The sequence below is a fragment of the Antedon bifida genome, chromosome 1 (genome assembly GCF_963402885.1).
Source record: "Antedon bifida chromosome 1, ecAntBifi1.1, whole genome shotgun sequence".
NCBI classification, from domain to species: domain Eukaryota; kingdom Metazoa; phylum Echinodermata; class Crinoidea; order Comatulida; family Antedonidae; genus Antedon; species Antedon bifida.
In genome coordinates, this window is record NC_136226.1 from 2,069,783 (window position 1) to 2,094,439 (window position 24,657).

The 24,657-nt window shown below is 31.2% G+C and overlaps 1 protein-coding gene across 1 annotated transcript in view; it reads right to left on the reverse strand.

Moving 5' to 3' along the window:
- The window catches only part of LOC144837699 (activin receptor type-1-like), an 80,471-nt gene extending 58,421 nt beyond the window's left edge, over positions 1–22,050 (reverse strand). Inside the window, exon 1 of the mRNA XM_078692920.1 lies at positions 21,959–22,050. Within this exon, the coding sequence (XP_078549046.1) occupies positions 21,959–22,019 (61 nt within the window). The 5' untranslated portion in view covers positions 22,020–22,050. The remainder of the gene's footprint in view (positions 1–21,958) is intronic.
- Between the last annotated feature and the right edge of the window lie 2,607 nt (positions 22,051–24,657).

The window sequence follows — 24,657 nt, forward strand, 5'->3', positions numbered from 1 at the left end:
GCATTGAGAGGTGTTTAGAGATAAATATATCTGTATTTACACATAAGGCAGTCTTCTGCCTGTGTGTATGCTATTGCAAGCCTGTGAAAACCCACCGTTGCACACTTGAAATAAGGGCACATGCACTGAGAGGTGTTTAGAGATAAATATATCTGTATTTACACACAAGGCAGTCTTCTGCCTGTGTGTATGCTATTGCAAGCCTGTGGAAACCCAACATGCACATTTAAAATTGGGGCAATGCATTCAAGTGTTATTTAAAAGAATTACTCATTCTGAATGGTAGATTCCAACAACAGTGCCACTACAGGTTTCACTCGTGGGACAAAGGAGATTATCCTATATGACAAAGGGGATTATCCTATATGACAAAGGGATTATCTCAGGTGTGATGTAATTATAGATAAAGAATGCAACCTCCAAAAGATTCAAGTACTGTATATTACAATTTATGCAGCTGTGAACATAATCAATGTTCTTGCGGAATAAAATCAGATAGCCATGATCATTTACAAGGTCATATTTTAATCATTTCACTAAAAAAATATAATATTTAAGATTCCTTATAATCTTAAAGAAATATACCTTTATTAAATTTGAATGTTTCAATCAAGTATGTATATATAATGTAATCATAGGTGCTTCCATTTGTTCGGAAATATTATGCAACATTTTGTTTAAAAATTCTTTAGAATTCTGTTTTTCTTAGTGAACTGTGTCAAACCCAGAACTTATATATAATCTATATATTTTTAAGACTATATTCATATTAAATCTTGTACTTATTTATTAAAATGATTATACTTTTTCATAAAATATTTGTCTAAATTCATATACAATCAACTCTCCCAATATCAGACACCTCTGGCCTAATATGTCTGGTAATCATAATGTGTTTTTAATGGTAGGAATGAATTTGGGACTTTTTTAACCTTTAAAAAGTCCGGTATTAGGAGAGTTGACTATTTCTGAATGTCAACAGTTGGAAATCAAGAATAGTCTTTTTTTTGTTTAGTTTTCTTTTATTCTTTTTAATTCTGATTTTCCTCTATGTCTAACTATGGAGAAAGAAAGGCCGAGGAAGTCTCTTGAGGGGGTGTTATACAGTAATAATAATTTATTTGGAAGCTGCACTTTTGAAACAGTGGCACACTTCTTGAATGAAGGTGCGTCCAGAGTAAGTAAAATAAAAGTTAGAGAAAAAATAAATAAATAAATAAATAAAAAAAACTAAATTCTTAATCAAGTCATATATTGGTCAAATATGTTTTATCCTGTACTTAATAATTATAACAAACAAAATAAAGATTAGAATATTGATGGATATAAATTTACATTATAAATAACTATATTTATGTATGCAAACTATTTAAAAATCAAAAATATAGTTGATATCAATCATTAATTATACTCATCAAAGTAATAAACAGATAAGATGTAATCTCCATATAAAGATTAATCTATCAATCATAACAGATACTTTGAAAGCATTAATATGCAAGACTCTCTATTTGACCTTTTAACAAAACAAGGTGTAGATTGAAAGTCATTAGAAATGTACATAATCAACTTGGCCATTTTATTATATAATATACTCACTTAAGCTCTGTCTACACTATCAAAACAATTGTGATGTGCCCAAATATGGTAGTGATACGCCCAAATATGGTATTGATATGACATCATCTTGTCTATATATCACATATGTCACATAAAGTTTGATAGTGTAGGCAGAGCTTTAGTCATAATCAAGTAAAAGAGAGATTACATTACAACTAAGTAACTCCCCTTCCCCAGCCTCTACCAATAGTCCACAAATACCTTTTTACAACTAACAGCATTTTGCACTTTACTACTAATGAAAATAGATGTAGTCACATAAATAGATGCATACATAATTGGTATTAAGTGAAATACAAAAGAAATAAAAGTCTCGCAATGTAAATAATGTTTATAGTACAGTCGACTCCCCTATACCGACACTTTAAACACTGGAAACTTTCCCAAAGAATTTCTTGAGGTCTAAAAGGTTTCTTTTTTACCATTAAAAACGCATTCAGAATACCAGCATTTCTGCAAAAACAGACACATTTATTACAACCTGGGTATCTGGTATTGTAATAGTGTATCAGCAAATAACATAACATAGGTGGGCTGGGGGATGTAAGGATATTAAACAGGGTAAGGTTTTTTACATTGGGGAATCACAGCATAATACTTAATAGGAAAACTGATTGAGGAAGTAAAACAATTTACAGTAAACAATTTGTGTAGGTTTCCATATGGATCATAAATTGATAAATAGATCATAAACTGATAAATAGATCATAAAGAGGATTAAATAAGGAGGATTAAATAGTGAAAAGAGGAAATCTGTGCATGTAGGTTTCGCTATTGATAGCTTTATTTAGGAAACTTCTAAATCCTACAATATTCCAAATCCGTTATAAATAAACAGTTTGTTAAACTCAAATATCGAATGTACTTTAACAAACGATTTCTTACTATTGTAAGTAAACCTAATACTGTAAACAAATTTATGAATTGCTACAATTTTAATCAATAAAGATATCAGTCTTATAAACCTGCCGCCCATATTAATTAGGTTCTCAACCAATCAGAATTAAGAACAAGAAAAAAATAGGGCATACGCTGGAATACTTAACCTACATTTTATTAATGTGTACATTACCTACATTTTACATTGTAAACTAAGGTGGACACAACCAGAGTAAATATACATTATTATTCCATCTACAACATAACATTCATTTCTTATGACACATATTTTAATTATAATTCATTAAATGTGAAAAGTTGTTAGATTTAATACATTCATGTAAAGATATTTGAAATCTAAATGCATCAAACTCATATACTACAAACAAATCATATTCCATGATCTACACAGTACAGTAACTGTACATATTATGTACTTAAGTAAATACTTTTCTCTCATTAGACTTGCCTTAAGTCTCTACAGTAGTTATTGTCTTTTCATGTTGTTAGTATTTCTTTTAATATTTTTATCCTAAAGCTCTGTCTACACTATCAATTTTATTCAAAATATGTGATGTGTCCATACATATGGACATGATGATGTCATATCACTACCATACTTGGGCATATCACACTTTTTTTTGTCAAACTAGTTTGATAGTGTAAACAGCTTTATTCCAATTCATGAGGTGCTTGTTAGTTTGTGTGTTTTTCCACAGATGACTTTCCTTTGTACTCTCAGAAACCATGCTTGTGTTGTTTGGTTTCATGAGTGCACTATGTTCCTACAACATATTCAATATTCAGGGGACACTTCTATTAAAGGGACACTTTGCTGGGTCTAGAAGGAGTATCCTTAATAGTGGTTCTACTGTATTTTATGTTGAACCAAAGTACTAAACTGTGCATCTACTTTCTTCAAATCTAAATTATTGTTAATACCTCAAGGGTCCGTATGCACAGATTGCTACATTTGTTTAAAACTAAATTAGATCTCTTATATTAAATCAATTTTTGGAAATTTGAAGTATACACTGGTGACCCAATACACAACGGCCTACTTTCAATGTATATTTATTTCAATTAATTTAATTTACGATTCCTAACTCTTTGATATAGAAAAACAATAAGATGTGTTTAATTGGATAGTATGGTATTCCTCCAGGCGTTTTGCGATGCTTTCGAAATTTCCCCAGGTCCAGTAGTAATTAATTTAATTTAAAACACATTATTTCTGTACCTGTAGCAGTATGATGAATGAATAGGAGTTGGATTCCAATTTGCATAGTTATTACTTACAACATTATTGGATGCCATCTTTAGGACGCACAACATTATAACCTATAAGTAAGGAATTCAGTGGCTCTGGCGGCTTAAGTGAAATTTATGTGAAATACAGCACCTATTATGCGTTATATCATATTGCATAATTCTAACGTTGATATTTTCTTGAAATAAATTATTCGGAACTGTGCAGTAAATCTGTTTGAAATCATAAATTGATTCCGACTGTTAAAGTTAATTTTAAATCTTAAGCTTCTTATAATATCTCTTTGATACTGCGAATAGCACAGTGTTTACAGCCACATTTCAAAATCAGAATCTTATCGTATGACCAGCAGCATGTTTTTATAACAGATTTAAAAGTAATGTTCTTATGGTAAAATAAAGAAAACACAATAGTCTTGAGAATAATAGGTAAAAGAAAATTAATTCCTTTGGAGCCACCTAAAAAGAAATCTGATATTTTATTCAATTAGATTGTAAAATGTATTAAAGCTGAACAATGGAATCCATCAATCGGCTTTACACCCTCTATTTTTCTTTCGATATTGGAGATTAAGATTTGTAAAGGAAATATAATAAGAATTTATTGGTATTAATGGTGGTAACCTAGATATGGTGAATCAACGATTTTGATAACCTTTTCTTATGTTCTAGTTCAATTGAACATAAGCAAAATAATGAAACAGCAATAATACAAAATGTTGACATGATGTACTGTATTTTTAGACGCAGTCAGTACAGTAGTTGTAGAGTAAAGACTTGGCAATTAATTTGGGGGGGGGGGGGGAGGATTCTCAAAATTGAGACGGATGCTGGATGAGTCTGTCTGGATTTTACCACTAATGTTCAATGATCTGCAGGAACCACTTGAGTTCTGATAAATACCAGATTTAAGTCATACAGGCTTATTGATATTCTATGTTAATGTTCTGTAGAAAACCTAATTTTTTCAACCCAGTCTAAAGTTTAGCACTCATAAATCAAGACTCTTCATAAAATTAATATCATATTGTTTGCAAAATTTGTCTACCAACATTTCCTGACATTTGCATACAAACCCTAAACGTGGTAGATCCAGGATTTTGAACAATAATCATTTTTTTCAAATCCTCTCATTTACTGTATATCATTTTACACATTTTATTTTTCATGAATTTTAATTAGGCTTTATTGTATGTGACATATAGGTTAAAGCAATATTTACAGGTTTTTACTTTCTGTATGTCACTAAGGTCAAACTAGAACCTACATTTACAATGCTGCATTCAAACGTTTTGTCTACAACGCAAAAAGCAAAAAAATATTACAGATCTCTTGAATGGGTAGTACTCATGTTTTTACCACAGAATGTATTTGTTACATTTTTACAGTAATCTCGCAAGGTATCACTAGAGGCTGACTGTTTACCACTCTGACATTTATTCACAAGGGTTTATCTAAAACAACGCTTTGGTAATTAAGATTATCTACTCTTTTCCCAACAATTACATTAAAACGATTTTATTAATTGTGACAGTAATGATAAATAATAAATAAAAAACGTACTGGTCAATGCCCACCTAAGGACACATTACATTAATTGCTATTTTGACTATTCCATTTGTTTAAAGGGGTGTTTAAAAAAAAAAATTGAAATGGTATCATTAAATGAATACTAAACTTTGTGCATACAAATTACAAACCTACTATAAAAATGTTTCATTATGCAAGCATTATTCCAAGTAAAAACATGAGCTTTTATGTTTAGGATTTAAAGGATACAAACAATAAAATTACAGTACAGTAGTAGTAATCAGCAGGGGTTTTTTTGGCTTAATTTTTTGTAGTAGTACTATTAACCGCATAAAACTAGTTTTAATACAGTTATTTACTGTAATTAATGGCATTAACAATTCAAATAGGAAACATAGGTTGAATGCTTTGATTAATTCTTCTAATTTACTTTAAATTATTCACGTTATATTATCAAATGTACCGAGTTTACTTGATAAAAAATAAGGAAGTTTTAATATTATATCTTAATCGTTATTAATAGTGATCATTGGAGTAGAATAACGTATCGTAATCAGTGCCAATATGCAAAAGGAAGCTAACGATACGACGCATAAATCTTGATTGAAAGTAATAATATATAGGTTTAACGTGTAACTAGTGACTGATGCCAGCGTGCTACGGCCTTAGAATAAAGATACTGGACATTACTAGTTCATAACTCATCTGGGCAGCAGCAAAATCTTGTCATGTGATACAGGTAAACTGACCGACTACCTCATCGTATAGTGACCTATTTAAACATTTTGTTGTAGTAATGGACGTTGACGCGGAACGAGGATCAACTCGTGGAAATCTAACAACTAAAATTGAATATTTTGAATCATCGCAAACACTATAGCTTACACAAAATTCCTTTAGATTCAGTTTATAACTTTAAAAAAATTGCCGTGGATTCCGTTTATGTTGTTTATAATGTTTTTTTTAATTAGTTAAAATGAAAAAGATCTCAAAATTAAATGTCTAAAAATCTTTTCATCTTGGGTCATGATGTTAAATGCTTCACATTTAAATGTAAATTGAAATATATTTGTGTTTATTTGTTTACTAAATCCGTAACTTGTCACACATGAACGCATCACATAGTGACATGTTGTATGTGTTATGCTGTAGAGACTATTTACCATGAATTGAATATGTCCAAATCAAAGTTAATTAACACTATTTAAAACTAAAAGTCATTCTATTCAAAATGTCTAATTAAATAATTGAATATTAAGTATCTCTCTAGACAATTATATTTAGATAAATTAAACTCAAGATTTGTTTCGACTTTTTTTCTTCAATTATTCATAAAGATTAAATGTTTTTAGTATTCCTAGTTTTTATAATAACAATTTGGGTTTAAATCTAGAAAAAGCTTCAACCTGGTTTGAATCTAACAACTTCATTCCACCGAAAAACAAGGTCCAGGTAAATTATCGAACAACTTGATCATTCCAGCGACATTCTCCCTCCGACGACACAGTTTACGCTAAACACCATCGATACTATCCTTGTTAGCAATTCTGAAATATTTTTCATGATCAATTTTTTATTTTTGATAATTATGAGTGCTTTACATGGAGGTTCACTGACGGATCGCAGACTGTGAGTCTATGTACTGAAGGGTAGTACGGTCAAACTTAGTAACAGAATTGATACAGTTATTTAAGTGTGAGAACAAACCATCGTATAAAATGGGCCTGAAATTAATCACGTGCAAAAAGAATCTAAAATGACGCCAAACCAATAAAATCATTTGGAACGATGAGTTCAAATTGGACTATACTAGAATAACAAACATTTGACCTGAGAAAACATCACATTGTTCATGAATGTGGTGTTACGATAAAGAATAGCATTGTTTAAAATAACATAACTATCTACAGTATGACATTTAAAAATAGTAAATGTTAAACAAGTCCTACTTTCTTTCTGACATTAATGACATTATAGAAACACTGTTGGCCTTAGAACATGATGTCACATTGATAATGAACCTGCAGCTTGTTACTGACAGGGAATAGCCGATTCTTGATACTGTATCTTGAAACTAGTCCAGTATCTTGGTAAACTCTGTATTACAGTATCACGTATGTATCACATGGCATGTGTATCATAGGCCAAAGCTAACCATAATACCAGCAGCACATGTGACACTGTATAAAAGAATTTGCCATGATACTGAATAGATACAGATGCTATATGTGGAGAAAAAGTACAAAGCACTGGGTGCAGGATCGGTACAGTATCAGACCATACAGTATGATTAGTTTACTGGTTTCAATTTCAAAAATCCATATTATACACTAATTTTCCTTTTATTAATAAATTAAACATTAATTACTGTTTTAAAGCAATCGCCGTACTTATTTCAATATGCTATGATAAATACTGTAATCTACCAAGAATTATGATCAAGTCATGATTTAGATATAGAAAATTGGCTAAAATATTAGAGAAAAAAACTTTCATTAAAATCTGAATAATGACTATCTATATGTTGATCCTTAAATTAAAAAGTAATTGTATGGAATCTGTTATTATCTGGAATTAGTTATAAATTGAAAATAATTTAGAAAAAAAAAATTAAAATATATTTGTTTTCGTAAAGGTTTGTACAATTATATTGTTAAATTTATGAAAAATAAAATATGGTTCATTTTCTTTTGTAATTATTTGGCGACAGAATCAGAGTGGAAAGACAATTAGTAATTAGTGGGTTGGAAACAAACAAATAAAACACAAAAAGTGATGTAAACTGATTTAAGAATCAAAACTTTTAAAAATAATTGGTAAAGAAATTAATTGTATAACATAATCAATGTACAGTAAGTCAAACTAAATGTAACAAAGAATTGTTTTATTAAGTTCATGGTGATTTTTAATTTAATTTATAATAAACCATCATTTTCCATAATGATTCAGTATTTTGTTATGAAACAATTCTATGTTTCTATTCAGAATGGAATAAAAAAAATTGAACACAAACAATTTAACTGAAAAATTTCATTTCCTAAGGTTGTGTAAAACATGGTAACTTATTTTCTTATACAGTAATTTACTTTCAAGGTCAGTGTTGCTACTAATATATTACTCGTCAAGTTTTACATAAATAAGTAGATTTCATCAATATAAGTGTACATTTTGGGTTTTTATAATTTCTACTAAAAACAAGAATGATTTTTAAAACATGTGTTATCATTTACAACTACAGTACAGTAAAATTTCTATTAATTAAACAAAGTTTCATCATAGTATGTTTAGTATTAAAACATTGGCCTTTTTAGAGTAAAGTGTCCCATAAAAAGGGATGTCCCCTGAAAAATGGGTTGCCTCACACATGTCATTGAAAGTGTCCCCTTACTAGAGATGTCCCTGAATAGGTTGCCCCTCGGAGGGGTTCTACTAAATATATTTATAAATATAAATTTAATTCACACTGAATAAAAACCCCAAAAATATAGTTTGTTACTGTAGATGTTCATTAAAGAATAAATTGAACAACTAGAAAGGGAAAAAATGATAAAAATGTGTAAATTATTTATTGGAGAAATATGTTGTAACCCATACTCTATTCAAGGGACACACTGATTAAGGGGGCACTTTGATGGGTCCCAAACGGTCCCTTTAGTTCTACTATTCAATATATTTTATGTTACATATGTTAAAATAAATTATAAATTTGTCATGATTTCAATGGTTACTACTTGGTTAGCATATTCGACATTACTGCGATATGTACACACTATGGTTGGGTGGGTATGAATGATCGTTTTAAGGTAGCGTGCAAGAAGAGAATTATTTCAAATTTTTCGCTTCACAAAATCAATTCATACGCAACACATATTTGTTTTTGGTATAGTTAGAATACAAACTAGAGCTGTTAAACCCTCAAGCTAAAATGATACAATACTTTAAGTTAGGCTATCATATCACCACAGTCAATATTATGTGCTGTATTTCCTATATACCGTAGTATGTAATCAATTTTGTGAAATGCGAACTCATCGAGGAAAAATTAAATCTAAATTCTGAATTTTTTTTTCCGAATGATACGTGAAATGAAAGAGAGCTGCGTACGTGTAGGTCATTTTAGTAATCTGTTCTACAATAGAACATTAATCTTATTTTACGAGAATAGGCGCCAATGACAAATGAAGACATCAGATAGAATTGAAATAAGGAGAGTTAAAGAAACTTAAATACTATTATAATGTTTTCATAACAACTCATATTTTGTCCGCGAATGAAATGGCATTTCACATGGGATATCCTTCTCTTAATCAAGATAATCGGTGAAGATGTCAAAAATACTTTTGAAAACGATCACTAACGAATACACAATGAGCTTCTTTGTTGTACTTTTAAGGTTATAAAAAACTAATGTATGAATTTAAACAGCTTTATGTAATTATCAATGTAGTAGAATGAGGTCAAAGAGGTATTTTTCATTAGCTAAATATTCTTTATGTCCAATTTGTTTTAATTATTTAATAAAGTGGCACATTGCCAAACATATAGGATAACAATAAATGTATCAACTCAATAACAAAGCATATTACTGTGTAAGACCAAATGGGAGTTTCCCAACGGTCTATTCAAATTAAATATTCAAATTTAATAATGAGTTAGAGTGCAGATGTTTCTAGGTATTAAATCGTGTCATCTTTTTCTAAATTATGTATCAAAAGAGTTAATAAAATTGCCAACAAAATCAATAAAACCATCTTGAGTATAGCAACCCTATTTGAATTAGCATAACATTAATATTATAAAACATCACATGCTTTTAGGTTGTACAGTAGCAGAAAATCTAAATGTTTATATCAAATATTATTATCTAAAAATATAAATTCCAAAAAAACTTGTTAAGTTTAATTGCTATTGGATCTGTTCAGACTATTTTGCAAACATACATAGGTATAGATCCTAGAGAAAGGTGGAAAGGATAAAATGTTATTAAAGGTCCTTTCACACAGCTTCATCTTTACCTAATACTTTGTGAGCCATGATCGCACAACCTGTTGTTTTACGACATTACTGTACTACTGTAATGTCAACAGTAGCACAAAAAGTCTTACTCAATCAAATCGCTAGGTTATTTACAGTATACTCCAACTTGCCTAGTACTGTAAAGTGTAACCACGGACCTTAGGTCCATGGTCTAACTAACCATGAGTCAGGTACTGTAACACTATTTATTATGCTAGTTTTAATAATCTTAATTCATAAAATATAAAAAAATTGCTACAGTGTATGTTGATTAACATTACAATGTCCTAAATGTCTTAAAATGTGACTTTCTAATGTCTAGAGGAAACACATGGCTTTCTTAAAACAAAGGCATTTTTTCAATAATAAACATTTATTTACAAAATCTGAATACAGTACATAGGAAAACAAAGAAACAGTATGGTACAGAATTATAAATTTTAAAAAAATGTTTCAGAAAATGAAGGCAAAAACATGAATACAAAATGAATCAAACTCAAATTTGTTTAAACACTTACGTTGTATGAATCGGACAGAAAGTGACTGGCATGCTCAGCTCAAGCCTTCAACTGGACTTTGGCGACATGGTAAAATCCATACGAAAACAAATCTGACGACAACGTACACTTAAATGTATACCGGTATCTATTTCTCGGACTGTAGAAATTGGATAAACATCTCACTATCTCTCAACATGATTCGACACAGCTGAAATTTCCACTGAATTTTCTAACAGTCAGAAAGTGCTATATTACCAGTGGGGTATGTCTACTTGAAACCGGCTAAATTAATAATGTGTGAAATGCTAAAGGTATAACCAAGTCAAATAGGAAGTCATGCATGCAATAGATAATTTTTAAATGCACGAAAACCAAAGATCTTGCACGGGAGAACTATAAGATCGTTAACAAGATAAATTTGAGAACTCGTCGCAAACAATAAAGCAAAAATAGCTGTCTGTCATACCATTACTTTGACCATGTGTATAAAACTTATATTTATTCAAATGCAACCCATTTGGAAAAATCACATATGGTGCATATGGTACTGTAAAGTTCTGTCTACACTATCAAACTTTATGTGACAAAAATGAGATGTGCCCATGTATGGACATGATGATGTCATATCACTACCATATTTGGGCATTCACTACCATATTTAGGTACATCATTCTTTTTGTCTTTTTGACAAACTAATAGTGTATACAGTGCTTTAGATGTGAGTTCACAAAATATGCATCACTATACTCCTCTCATTAATAAGACATGACTACAGAGGCTGTGTTGCATCCCTCAGTCAATGTGAATAAAAAAAATGGGGGGGGGGGGAAAAGAGGTGTATGGACAGTGGGTAAAATACAGTATCGGTATTCCTTATTAATGTGGTACTAAGGTCTGACTAGCAAGCTCATTGGTAGTTTATATCATACATAACATGACAGTGAATATGGTAGGGGGCCACTGGCAATGTTTTTCCAGTTAAGTTCTCTTATAATTAGATATTTTGATTATTGCTTTTAGATACACATCACAAGATAGTATAAAGGTTAGAAGGTCAAGCAAATGCTAAATACAGATTAAAATCATGATGCTGGCCACTGTAGCAATGTAATGATACCTGTATACTTTTTTTTTTTTTGATCATCAATTGACATGTTTTATATTTTACTTGAATTTGTTATGATTACCTAATTTTATTGAAGGAAGAAATAAATGTTTAGTTGACTTGACTTGAATGCTATATATTTAATATTTCTGGATACGAAGGTGAGATGATTAACTTAATAATAAATTCATTCTGACGGAGTGGTACATTTTACTTAATTAAACTTTTGGCAGATTTTAAGCAAATAGAAAATCCATGGAAATTCTGCATAAAGATTCAAGGTTCAGATTTTTCACCCAAACGACACCAGGGCTATTGCATTTAGACTCTCCAAATACTGTACCAACATGCCTGACCATATACAGTACAGTAAGATGTACCATAGTACTGTACATACAGTGTATAGAGGTATAACTAAAATGAGTAAAAATACAGTACCCCTCCTGAAGGCATAACCCCCTAACTAACCCCTTACACAAAAAAAGAACCCACTATTATTCCAAATCTGGCTGTGTGCCTAAAATCTGAAGATATTTTCTTTCAAGTTGATTGGATTTGTTGACACCTTCGGTGTTTTCACACCCTTGAGGTTTAGCACGTTATTCAATTCAATCTAGTAACCTATTCAACACTCATTTGAAAACTGATTAAATGAAGCAGAAATACAAAATATATCAAGATTTACGGTACTCCACATGAATGAAGGAATTTACACTTTGCTACGAAAGCATGGACAGTAATTGCACCCCTCAATATGACCTTCTGTAAAGTACAAGTTCTATTGGGCAATTTTTAGCCAAAACAACAAAAATAATTAAATAATAAACAAAGTCACTACACTAATTTGTAAAACTTTAGATTTCATTTCATACATCAACTGATGGAGTATTACGACATACGCAATAAAAAAAACCAAAAAAAAACATTTGCAATAAATATCACTGAAGATGTTTGCAATTTACCAAATAATAATTTCTGCAACTTATCTTAACATACAAACATGTACGTACTATTTTCAGAATGTATCCGATTACAGAATGAAGTATTAGACACAATACATGGCGAGCGAAAGGTAATTTTCCTTACCCTAGTTTTCCTAGCACTGTCATCATAACGAACATAGGAATCTAGGACTAAATAGCAACAAAAACCAGGTTACATTCTCCATTTCTTTCATTGCCCGCTAAATAATGGATTCCTAGATTTTGCTGTCATCTTCGATTCACTCGCAAACGTAACAAGTCTTTTTTTTAATCCAATCAATTCGAAAGTTACTCGTTGGCATTTTTAATTTCTTCTTCGTTGATCAATGCATCAAAATGTAAATGTTTTATTAAAAGAAATTAATGGTTTTATGTTGAGGCAGGTGATAGTGGAAAAAAAAGAAAGAGCTCTTTTAGCATGACGATGTCAAACTACACCAGTTTATAACAATAACACCTTTTATCATTACTTTTAACCCACTTTCTCTTGGAGTTCAGTAAGATATAAGATCACAAATATGAAATATTATTTTCAAGATATTGCTGGAAAAAAACTAAAAATAATAAAGCCGATAAGAAAATAACAGACATGGGCTGCGAGTATTATACTAGAAATAAAGATACAGTACAGCCAAATGTCTAAAAGAAAAGGCAAACTAGAGTATTGATACTAACATGTTAATAGAAAGTATAATTAAGTAGTATACAAAACCAAGTCTAGCCCACATATAATAGCTTTGTAAAAAGTCAGAATTTTTAGAAAGTACTGTAAAGATATAAAGTAAATTTGTTGAAGATACAATAAAAAAGTAGATCATATTTTCTGTATTAATTAACAATTTAAATCTATTTTACTAAACCTAAATATCATAACATTAGAAAGTCTGTTTACTATGGAATGCAGATTTTTCTTTAAAGTGAACAATTAAATACTATTAATGTATTATATTTAAAATTAACAACTTATTGTTATTAATTTATGATAACATCAAATTAAATCATGGATTTTATTTATATTGGGAATATTGGCAAAAAGAAAAAAAGATTAAAATAATGTCTTTAGCAGTTCTGTCTGTCAGCAAAATTCATTAAAAGCTTAAAAAGAAAAAGCTTTTAATTTGACTAAATTTACAGTATACTATCAAATGTCAACTAATGAACATTCTCATTATATAAAATACAAGAAATATAGGACAGAAAAGTATTGAAAATTTGCTGAAATAACTACATATGTTGTACAGTACTGTAAAGTAGAAATACTGTAATAATACTGTATTGTTTAAAGTTAATACAATACATACTGGGCAGAACAAAGTATGGCATGGAAGATTTACAGTAGCATAGCAAAATATTACATATACTATCTTATTAATGTGTATTTACAGTATCAAATGGTCAAGCCAAAAATATATATAATGTATATTGCTATATCAAATTTGATTTAATGAAAATGCTCAAAGTATTAGTAATGTTTGAAATAAATTTCTTTTAAATTGGAATAGAAGGGGATTGCGTCCATATCACACTACCTTTAGCAGGTTATAATTTGGTATAAACTGTACTTTAAAAAAAGGTTACGCCTTGGGGGGTAATATTTATTATCAACAATTTTTGAAAAATATAATAAGACTGACTAAATGGTATCGAAAGTTAGCTGTCATCCAATGAAACAAGATAATTGGAACAAGCACAATTTGCTGAAATCTAAGTAATTGTAGAATTGAAGCACTGAAAAATTAGACAGCCTAACAACAAAGGAAAGACCCAATTCTAACATGTAAATTATATATTTATTGTTAAATACACTTCAAGCTCGGAAGGCATAGTTTAAACTGACACATTTTCTATTCATCATATTTTCTATTCATCATTATTTTGTACAGAAATCGCACAAAGAAAAAAAAATTGTATTGTGGCTCAACGTTTGTAAATACAGGCACATATTTAGTTTTTTAGAGGGAAAGTAAAGCTGCTTTAAAATGGTTCACACGCTTAAGACCTTCTGAATATAAAAGACCTGGGAATTTTTTAAAAGAGTTGATACAGTATGTTACAAAACATGTCTTCAAAATATACATGATTCTAATTAGCAACCACAGTTGTACACTATCAGAGTTGGAATGTTTGATTGATTTCATTGCAACTACTCACATGTGGTAGTTTTAATAACATTAATGCAATTGTACTGGGAAGTTTTTAAACTATATTTGGACCACACTTAGATACAGTATGGAGAGGGGATTGGGGTAATTAGGTAACAAATGGCCTTGGAGTGCGGAGGGGAGAGCTGGTTTCTTTTTAAACGGCAGGTTGGAGAATTGATGCAATCAAAACATGGACCATTAAAAAAATGGACCAATCCAAATTTATCGTTTATGGCCGAGCTGTAAAACATATCTTATCCACCATAATACTATGCTTTTATTATTGAATATTTTGTCATAAAATTTCACAAATATTTTATTAGTTGCTATTTCTGGAAGATCTTAAAACAACTTTGCTTTTAAAACAATCTGCAGGATAAAGAAAAAAAAGCATTATTAGCACGAGAACTTTCAAATTTTAAAGGATAATATTTTTACGGTCGTGAGGTTCGATGACCGTTTGCTCAGCTTTTGTTGCGTCAACAAACACAATACTTGTATCTTATTCAAAGCAACGATTCTTACATGTTGTGTTTTCGTAACTAGAAACCAATCATTTCGGACTTGTCAGGTGAATAAACTTACGTAAATCTTGATTACCAAACCTAAACATTTCTCATCACCTATAGAAATAACACACACGCAGAAGTTGAGGCATTTTATCAAGATTTTATCAAGTTTAAAAACCTGTAGGAGCGCCTCAATCAAGATCAAATCTAATTTTAAAAGTATTTGATATACAAGCTACAGACTTTGTTACTGTGTATGACACGTTTATAGAGTGCTTAAAACAATACTTTGAAAGTGAAGTGTATAGCCTGAGGGTAAGGCCTTGCCCGCCTAGGGGGAAAGGGCCTAGCATGCCAACTGGGACAGGTTAAACACTCCTAAAATAACAAACCTACACAAAAACCTCAAACAATGAACCACCAATATGAAAAAACCTGCATAACTGATGATCAATGAATTTCATATATTTCATCGCCATAGGCAGAAAGTAATTTCTTTCATCTTTTGCATGTCATTTATTAAATAAAAACCACAACAAGTGTTGGGCTCATGTCTGTAACCAGTATACAATGTATAGCCTTGCTTCAACTCACACACAATCAGTAACCGCGATTACAATAGTACATTATTATACAATGAAGGGCCGCAACATATTTATCGCTTTTGTAACGTAGACTTGCATTGTTGCACCTGAAAAAATGGGACGCTTTTGTTGTAAGTTCAGCTAAGTTCATTTATAGACATAGATTGACATCATTCTCACTACTGCCTATATTTTATGACCGAATCTAACAAAGGACCAGCTTGAGAAAGTAGTTTGGTGGCGGTTAAAAACTTGATATTTATAGCATACTGTACAGTCTGTCCCAATACTGGACACCCTAATGTCTGGTTTCCTGAAATTCTGGTAACCAAATGTTTTTAATGGTAAATGAGAATTTGAGACCTTTTGGATGTCATGAAAAGTTATGAGTTTCTGGTTATACTATATGTCAGGAGAGTCGACTGAATTTAGAAAAAGTTTAATTTATGTAGGTTAAAGTATGCAAAACAAGCCATTGATTAGAAACTTTACTGTACATGTGACAACATACAGTAAATGCCAAAGTATCTGAAGTTGTATTGAAGGAGGAGTTTGGTTTTTAGCTCAACACTGCCCTCTATTCGAGCCAGGAGGTGAGGAGCATGAAGTTTGACAAGCAATACCACGGTACTGTAGCTATAAGTAAAGGGACACCCCTTCCGTTTGACAAAAAATGAATATTAGGACCGCATACTGTATGGTTGTATAATGGCTTAAATATCGTAAATATACTTGTGTTAATTAAAATGTATCGCCGTACCTGCCAACATATGTAATAAGCAGATGTATATGTTGATGAAAATTACTAAATTGGTTAACTAAAAAGAAGAAATTGTTAATGTTTTCAATTTACTAAGACTGTTACTTAAACTCAACGATACAAGTACCATTGGTGGCAGCAGACTAACCAATAATCAAAACAAAAAGCCTGAAGCTCATGTCAGCAGGTTGTCAAAAATATGAAATGACAAAAGAAGGCCTTAGATTGACATCAACCCCCTGGGAGGAAATATTCCATTTTGCTAACAAATCAAACTTGGTTGCTAATAAACTTGACATGTTTTACAATTATTATATTTTAACAACTTAGACTTACAGAGTGCAGTAATCTAGATTCAATTGAATGTACAGCAATGTTTTAAATTAAGTACATTATTCTTTTTAATAATATTACATACAGTACTTAAATATGTTGAAAAATGTTTAAAAAAAGTTAATGTCTAACACATACTCTATGTACAAATTGTTACATGGTTATCTCCTGAGTTTAAACGCTCTCACATGCTTGGTTGTCATGATGTGTCACATTGTAATGCAATTTAAATGCCATATAATTAATTAGCACTGTTATGTTTTTTGTGCCGCTATTTTGACAAAATAATCCTAGTAGTACTGAGATTGGTCAATTTGCCTTCCTTTCTCCATCCATTCAAAGAATTACTGGAGAAGAAAATGACAATAGAATGGACCGACCACACAGCAACACAATTCTTTCATGTGCCTGTACAGTAGGGCCTAACACAGTTACAGTATTCTTCATACTGTACAGTAACACAGTATTTAATTTCCAAACAGTATCTTTATTTTTAAGATCAGACAACAACCTTTGAAGTTCTAATACAAGTTTATATTTTCTTTGTATTATTAATTTAACCAAAACATCCCTTTGTTCCAAAAACTGTTTTTACCTTCAACTTTTATTATGAATACAAAAATAACCTAACTTCTTATCGATTGATCTACCCTTGATCTTGGCCATGAAACGTTTCACAATATTCATCGGCATCGTTTTATTAATATGTCGGGATTATTTACAGATACCCACGAATCATCAGCGCATTAAGGGATTATTTTCAAGGGTAAAGGAACGAAAATACTATATAAATTATTAATCAAAACAATTTAGGTCAGATTATTTGCACATTAAATTCCTAGGGAGATGTATTTTGAATTTTAATGACATACTCTCAAAGGTCACATTAATGATCATAATAATTATCTACGTTTAGTTATATTTTGTACGCAGATGACTGCAATATGCATGTCACTTTTGCCCTTAGGGAAAGCTACTATACCCTACTTTGACACAGTAGCATGTGATCAAAAATAATTTTACTTATGACTGTATCGTATTGAATTGATTTTGAACATGGAATTATTTTACTGTATGCCACTTCATGTTTTATTACTGTACATCACAAAAATTATTTAATACATGCATCACACCATAGACCACAAAGTAACTCTTAACCTAGCATGTTACAGGCAAAACATGTGATACTGTACACATGAGATGCTATACTGTTTTTCTATGATACTGGGCAAGTACAGTATTGTACAGTAATACACTGTATTTGGAGATGTACAGCATTGAAAATCGAGTTAAGTTTATTCACACTGTAAGGTATTTTAAACAGACAAAGCACAACAAATATGTAGACATTATCCTATCCTACAGATTGTATTATCCTATCCTACAGATTGTATTATCCTATTCTACAGATTGTACTGTACATGGTTGAGCGAGTGTTTGGTAATCAATGCAATTAACAATTAACAAAATCTGTTTATTATAACTATACTAAGAAACATGTCTGCATTTATAAATAGCAAACAAACAAAACATCAAATCCATATGATTTTTGGAGGATAAAACAAGAAAAATAAGAATAAATTAGATTTAGCTATCAATCTAAAATCAGATATAGCTGTGTACTTTTACAGGCTAATCCAAATGTATTTAATCAAACTACTGTACTTTTACTAATGTAGTAAAGTTTTTAAATTATTTTGCATTAATATGGAACTGACTGATTCATTTACTTAAAAAATGCATTACTGGATTATCATCAGTGAATACATTTTTAAATGCTAATACATAACTTACTGTACAATATCCGCATTTCACTAATGTAAAGTAAAGTACCTACGCACAGTACATATAGTACACTACTGTATACAGAAACAGAATTCATTATGCCTACTGTACAGTATACAGTAAGGGACATTAGGATGTGCTCCTTTCGATTCTTTGACTCAGTTTTGGTGGATACTACTGTACAGTACCTAAGTCTAGGTGTTAATATACAAATACATACTGTAAATAACAAAATGATGACAAGAGGATAACCCTACAGTACTATCACAGTACTACTGTACTGTAAGCTCAAAAGCTTGTTTTAAACAATTTATGCAAAGATCCTACTGTACTGTAGTACAGTATAGCCAATCGAAAGCTCCATATTATAGGATACTTCACTTCACTACTACTGTCCACAACAATCTTTCATAATAAGGTTGAAAGGTCGCAATTTGCAATTCATCAACACTCCGATATTCCAACCTCCAGGGCCCGTGAAATTGGCTCAATTTTGTCAGGGTACCATTTTTCTAATTCTGTTACATCACCTATGGGTGTTCACAAATCAGGTTAATATCGACTCACACTTCAATATAACAAACATTTGAGACTATCTAATGAAAATGTGTTCTCCATAGCGTGAAAGCCTTCACAGAAACCCTAAATAAATTATCAATTTCTGTTATACTGTACAGTAGACTGTGTACTGTATATAGAATAGAATACATTTCATATGTTTTTAATGTGTTGTGAAGGTGGAGTGGTTAACCAACATGGGGTCTACTGGTAGGAAAATAAACCGGGAATCAAAACCAACACAAAAGTAATTTATAATTTATTTTAATAATAATACATTATACTGTAGTACTGTAATAAAAATTATGGATTTTTTTTGTAAAAAATACAAATCAATTTGAAGGCAACTGTACTTTTAAACTCACTATATTATCATCATCTGCAGTGCATTTAATATACATGTACAAGAATACATATGTTAAACCTTTCATTAGTAGAAGCCAAAGTGGCAACATGGGCTAATTATTACTATACTATTATTGCAATTAATGTATGAATTTTCAAAATCAATAAATAAGTACACAGCATCTGTTCAATTTGGTTGAACCTAAATTCTTCTTATTGCTATCAGCATCATTTCCCTACCAATTGTACTGTAATGAGTATTGACCAATGTCCATCCAGTAATTTACTGTATTCATGTACTGTACTGTATATATATTTGAGAAACTAAATATGTATAAATATGATGGTTTGATAAACAAGAGGCCTAAAGCTCTGTGTACACCAAAAAAAGTGTGATGTGAAAAATATGATAGTGATACATGTATTCCCAAATATGGTAGTGATATGACATCATCATGTCCATATATGAGCACATCACATTTTGTTGTCACATAAAGTTTGATAGTGTAGACAGAGCTTAACATTTATTGTAAGATACTGTATAGATAGTAGGGCCAGATTTTGATTAATTTATTCATTCCACCAAAAACTAATTTTGAAATGTTCAACTAGCTTGATTACTGTATGAAAAATCCAGCAAATTGCCGGTTTTCTAGGGTGAATTTAAGCCGTAAATCTAAGCCGTAAATCGTGTACAGTATATTAGAATATCCACTGAATTTGAAGAAATGTGAAATTCAGTTCAAGGCCAAGAATTGGAGACTTAAAACGATTAATTTACAAACTAAAAGGATTTCATTTTCAGATTTAAGAATCAAATTGTAAGACGTTTTAATTTCCTGAGGGCAAATTGGTGGAAACACTTTGCACTGTGGGAAGAAAAACACTTTGCACTGTGGGAAGGCAGAATCTTAGTAGCTTCACTGGTAAAAAAAAAACCTTTAAACATTCTACTGTACATAAATTTATACTTTATGTACCTACTTCTTGATCATTGTGGACATTCTAAAAAGCAAAAAAAAAAAACTGATTTCATACAGAATGAATCAATAAAGTGGGCGATCCAGGATTTATTTAATTGGGGGAGCACTAACAATAATCTAGTCTGTCAAAAATATTCATAATTTTTATTTCATTTTAGGTGTCAAACGCACCCCTTAGCACTACTGCAGATCTGCTCCTGCATCTTTGTGTAGATTATTGTTTGAATAAAAAGCGATACGGAAGAAAAACAAATAGTTTGATGACATCATAGGTGTTTGTGTCAGCAGCTACAGTATTTGTGGTATGGTGGAAAATAATTAAGAATAAAGAAAAGAAAGAAATAATAACAACAATATAATGCAATAACTGACAGTTAAAACTGAGAATCAATAACTTTATTATTTTGCATTCAATACATAAACATTTCATTTATAAATTGAAATAAAACAATAAAAAACACTATTCGTATACACAGTAAAGTAGGTGTACTGTAAATCAATCACATATTGGAAACATCTGGGCAGAATGTAGATATTTGCTCGTTTGTTTATATGGATATGTACAGTAAATTCCTAACAGAACAGTTGGTAAGAGAGTGTGTGCTGTAGTGTGATACTGGCTAGGTCTCCAGTCCCATCATTTCCAAATCGTTTTCTTCATCATGTTAATCAGTGAGTGTAGTGACAACAATGAAAATGTATTTTATTTAAAATCATCAATATAAGAATGCATAGGCCTAGTCAAACACTGGACGGAATCAGACATTATCGTGTGTACATAGGCCTAGGATTGTGCAATTTAACTAGCCTACCATTTTGGCCTAGGCCTAGTATAGAGTAGAAAAGCACACCGGCCACGATGACCACGTACGTACCCCTCATGAGAAGAAGCATTGACAGCTATTGTTTACAAAACATAGCAGACTATCGAGGGACAAAATGGACACTCGAATTTGATGCAAATTTAAAGCATCTTATACTTGCTTAATTTACAAGAAAAACGAACAGTGTGTAACAAACAAATGTATCTACAATATGAAATTTAAAAAACTTACAATCAAGCCCATGAACACCCGTGGCAAAGATGATAAATATAAGTAGGCTGACCGTCGCCATTTCTATAGTTATCGCCTCGCTTTCACCACTGTATGACCTCAAACAGTGGTTAAAGGTCATAAACCCCGACATATCGACGCCAGGGTCATCTTATCAGCAGTGAGCCGAATATAAAAACGACGATATGTTGATGGCGTCCTACTGATATGTATAACAACATTTTATATTATAAATTTATTTAATAACATTAACACAATATTAATTTTGTGTAACGTGTAGATAGATTGTGAGAAATAGTTTTGTACACGGCGTATATACAACCGGCCATGTATCGTGTCGTCTCGTACGCACGACTCCAGAAAGCGTAGACATAATACGCGTTTCCGGTTTGGGTACGCTGTACGCGTATCCGGTACGCCAGCGCGCGTAATCCAGTATGCGCTCGCGTTTCCGATTTTCGCGATTATTTTTATGAATTAAAAGGTCTATTAATATTTGAACATCTGTAGCGCAATTAAACAAAGTTAAACTTCATTCCCAACCATATTTTCACAAGGCCGTTACAACAAGATTTTGCTTCTGAAGTCGTTTCTAGAATCGATGCGATTTGAAGTTGATGAAATTTCGTAAATTATAAAAGCGGCTTACAACAGTTGAGCTACTCAAAAGATTAATATGATAATTCCAAGAATTTAAGGATTAAGTTATGATACTGTAATTAAGTTTCAGTTCTTGAGGTCTTTTCTGGACTTTATTTTTAAAAATCGATTCCGATTTTTCTTTGTAAATTATCATAACATTTCGCATTTCAGTAATTTGCCCTTTTAGACGACATTTAAAATGTTTATGGTTTTTAGCTCTTTACTTAATTTATTTGGGGTTGTAAATAGATTTAAACGGTTCTGAGAGTACCATTATAAAATTTTTACCATTGGTCTACTAAATTTGTTTAGTTTTGTGTTACTTGTAATGTATTTTCCGTATGCCTCCGTTTTTTTTTTTAATTTTAGTTAATTTTAACCTAATAGACAAACGACACAGTGCTCTGTCGTTGGGTCCAATTAATTAGGTTAGAGGGTTGAATGAATGACAGTCTGCAGACCAGGTTCTTCTGAACTTGGTTACTGGAGACAAAAGATGACCAGTTACATTTAAATTTTACAAATGAGTCATTGTCAGGCCCACGGTGACGTCCGCTAAACGTCTTCAAGGGATATTGACAAAATCTTTGGCGTCTCTTAGTCCACGATTTCCAGAAAAAAAAGCAAATTCTTGAATATTCATGAAATATATGAATAAATATTTATAATAATACTTTCAACGTTAATCTCTCACAGCACTTAAAGTTTTATCTAAAGGATGATGCATCAACGAACATAATTGTATTGATGGAATTGTTGAATTTGACCGTATTAGGTTAATAGATGGCAAACGTATACATCCATATTGTTGGTAATAACTGTTAGCACAACTTAGTCATCAATCTTGTTCAGGAATTGGGGTAAGAATAAATATATTGAGAAACGTTATGTTGTTTCTAAGGAATTTGAAGCATCTCCACGAATAACGGTGATTAATGTAATGGGTAATGTGTAACAAATGAAATCAACGAAGACGTCGGGGAAGACGTACGTTAATTCCAAATGGTTTGATACATTGTTGAACATGAAAACAACTTAACAATTCGTGTTTCCGCAGCATTGTGCTTTTCATTCGATTTATGTCTACTTTTTTATTGTATCTATATGTATCAAATAATGAATAACCACGAAAAACACCCAAAATAATATAGTTTGGTATTTTATACTTTCGTTAGTGTTTGCGCGCATCATCTAACTAAAGCTTTGTTCCCACTAGAGACGCAACGCAAGGACGTAGACGCAACAACGCAAGCAAATTGACCAATCACAACCGATTCTTTGAATAATCCATCGCTTGTGGTTGGTCAAATCACTTACGTTGCGTTACGTACTTGTGTTGCGTCTCTAGCGGGAACCAAGCTTTATTCACACAGCACAATTTTTGTTTAGCGTCTTTAGTATTTTTGTAAAGTCTGAACAGTAAAAAGTAAATTCTAAAGTTCCGTATCCAGTATTGCTTTCATTTTTTAGCTTACAGATATTTTAAAGTGAAGGGATAGTGTATAACAAAATCAATGGCCATAACATAGTTCCGAATTTTATTCTTGATACAATTTGTTTTTATTTTGATAATTTGTCAAAGTACTTTTATCAGAGTGCGCTTTTATTATACATGCAAATTATATAACCACATAGGACTATTAAGGCGGGTTACTGCTAGTTGTTATTCCTAAAAAACTCTATTGGTATTGTATAAAAGGCTGTTTTTTTACTAAGTACTGTATTATATTGCGTCATATTGCGTCATATGGGCGAATAAATTTGGCTGGTGGAAAACTGGAATACCGATACTGATGAGAAAAAAAAAAATCAAGCGACAGTACAGTACTTGGCAAAATGCGGAGCGCCAGAGGGCGCTTTATAAAATATTTCGGCCCATATCAAAGATACAGATTACTCGAGTTTTAATACGCTTTTGTGACGTCATCAATGTATCGATTTCTTTCATATGGATGATAAATATATCTATTCAGTAAGATTACTTTAAAAATTGCGGACGTTGTAAACAAAGCAGCTATCACTTGGCATTTTGCAACGTAAGAAAGTAAAATTTAAAA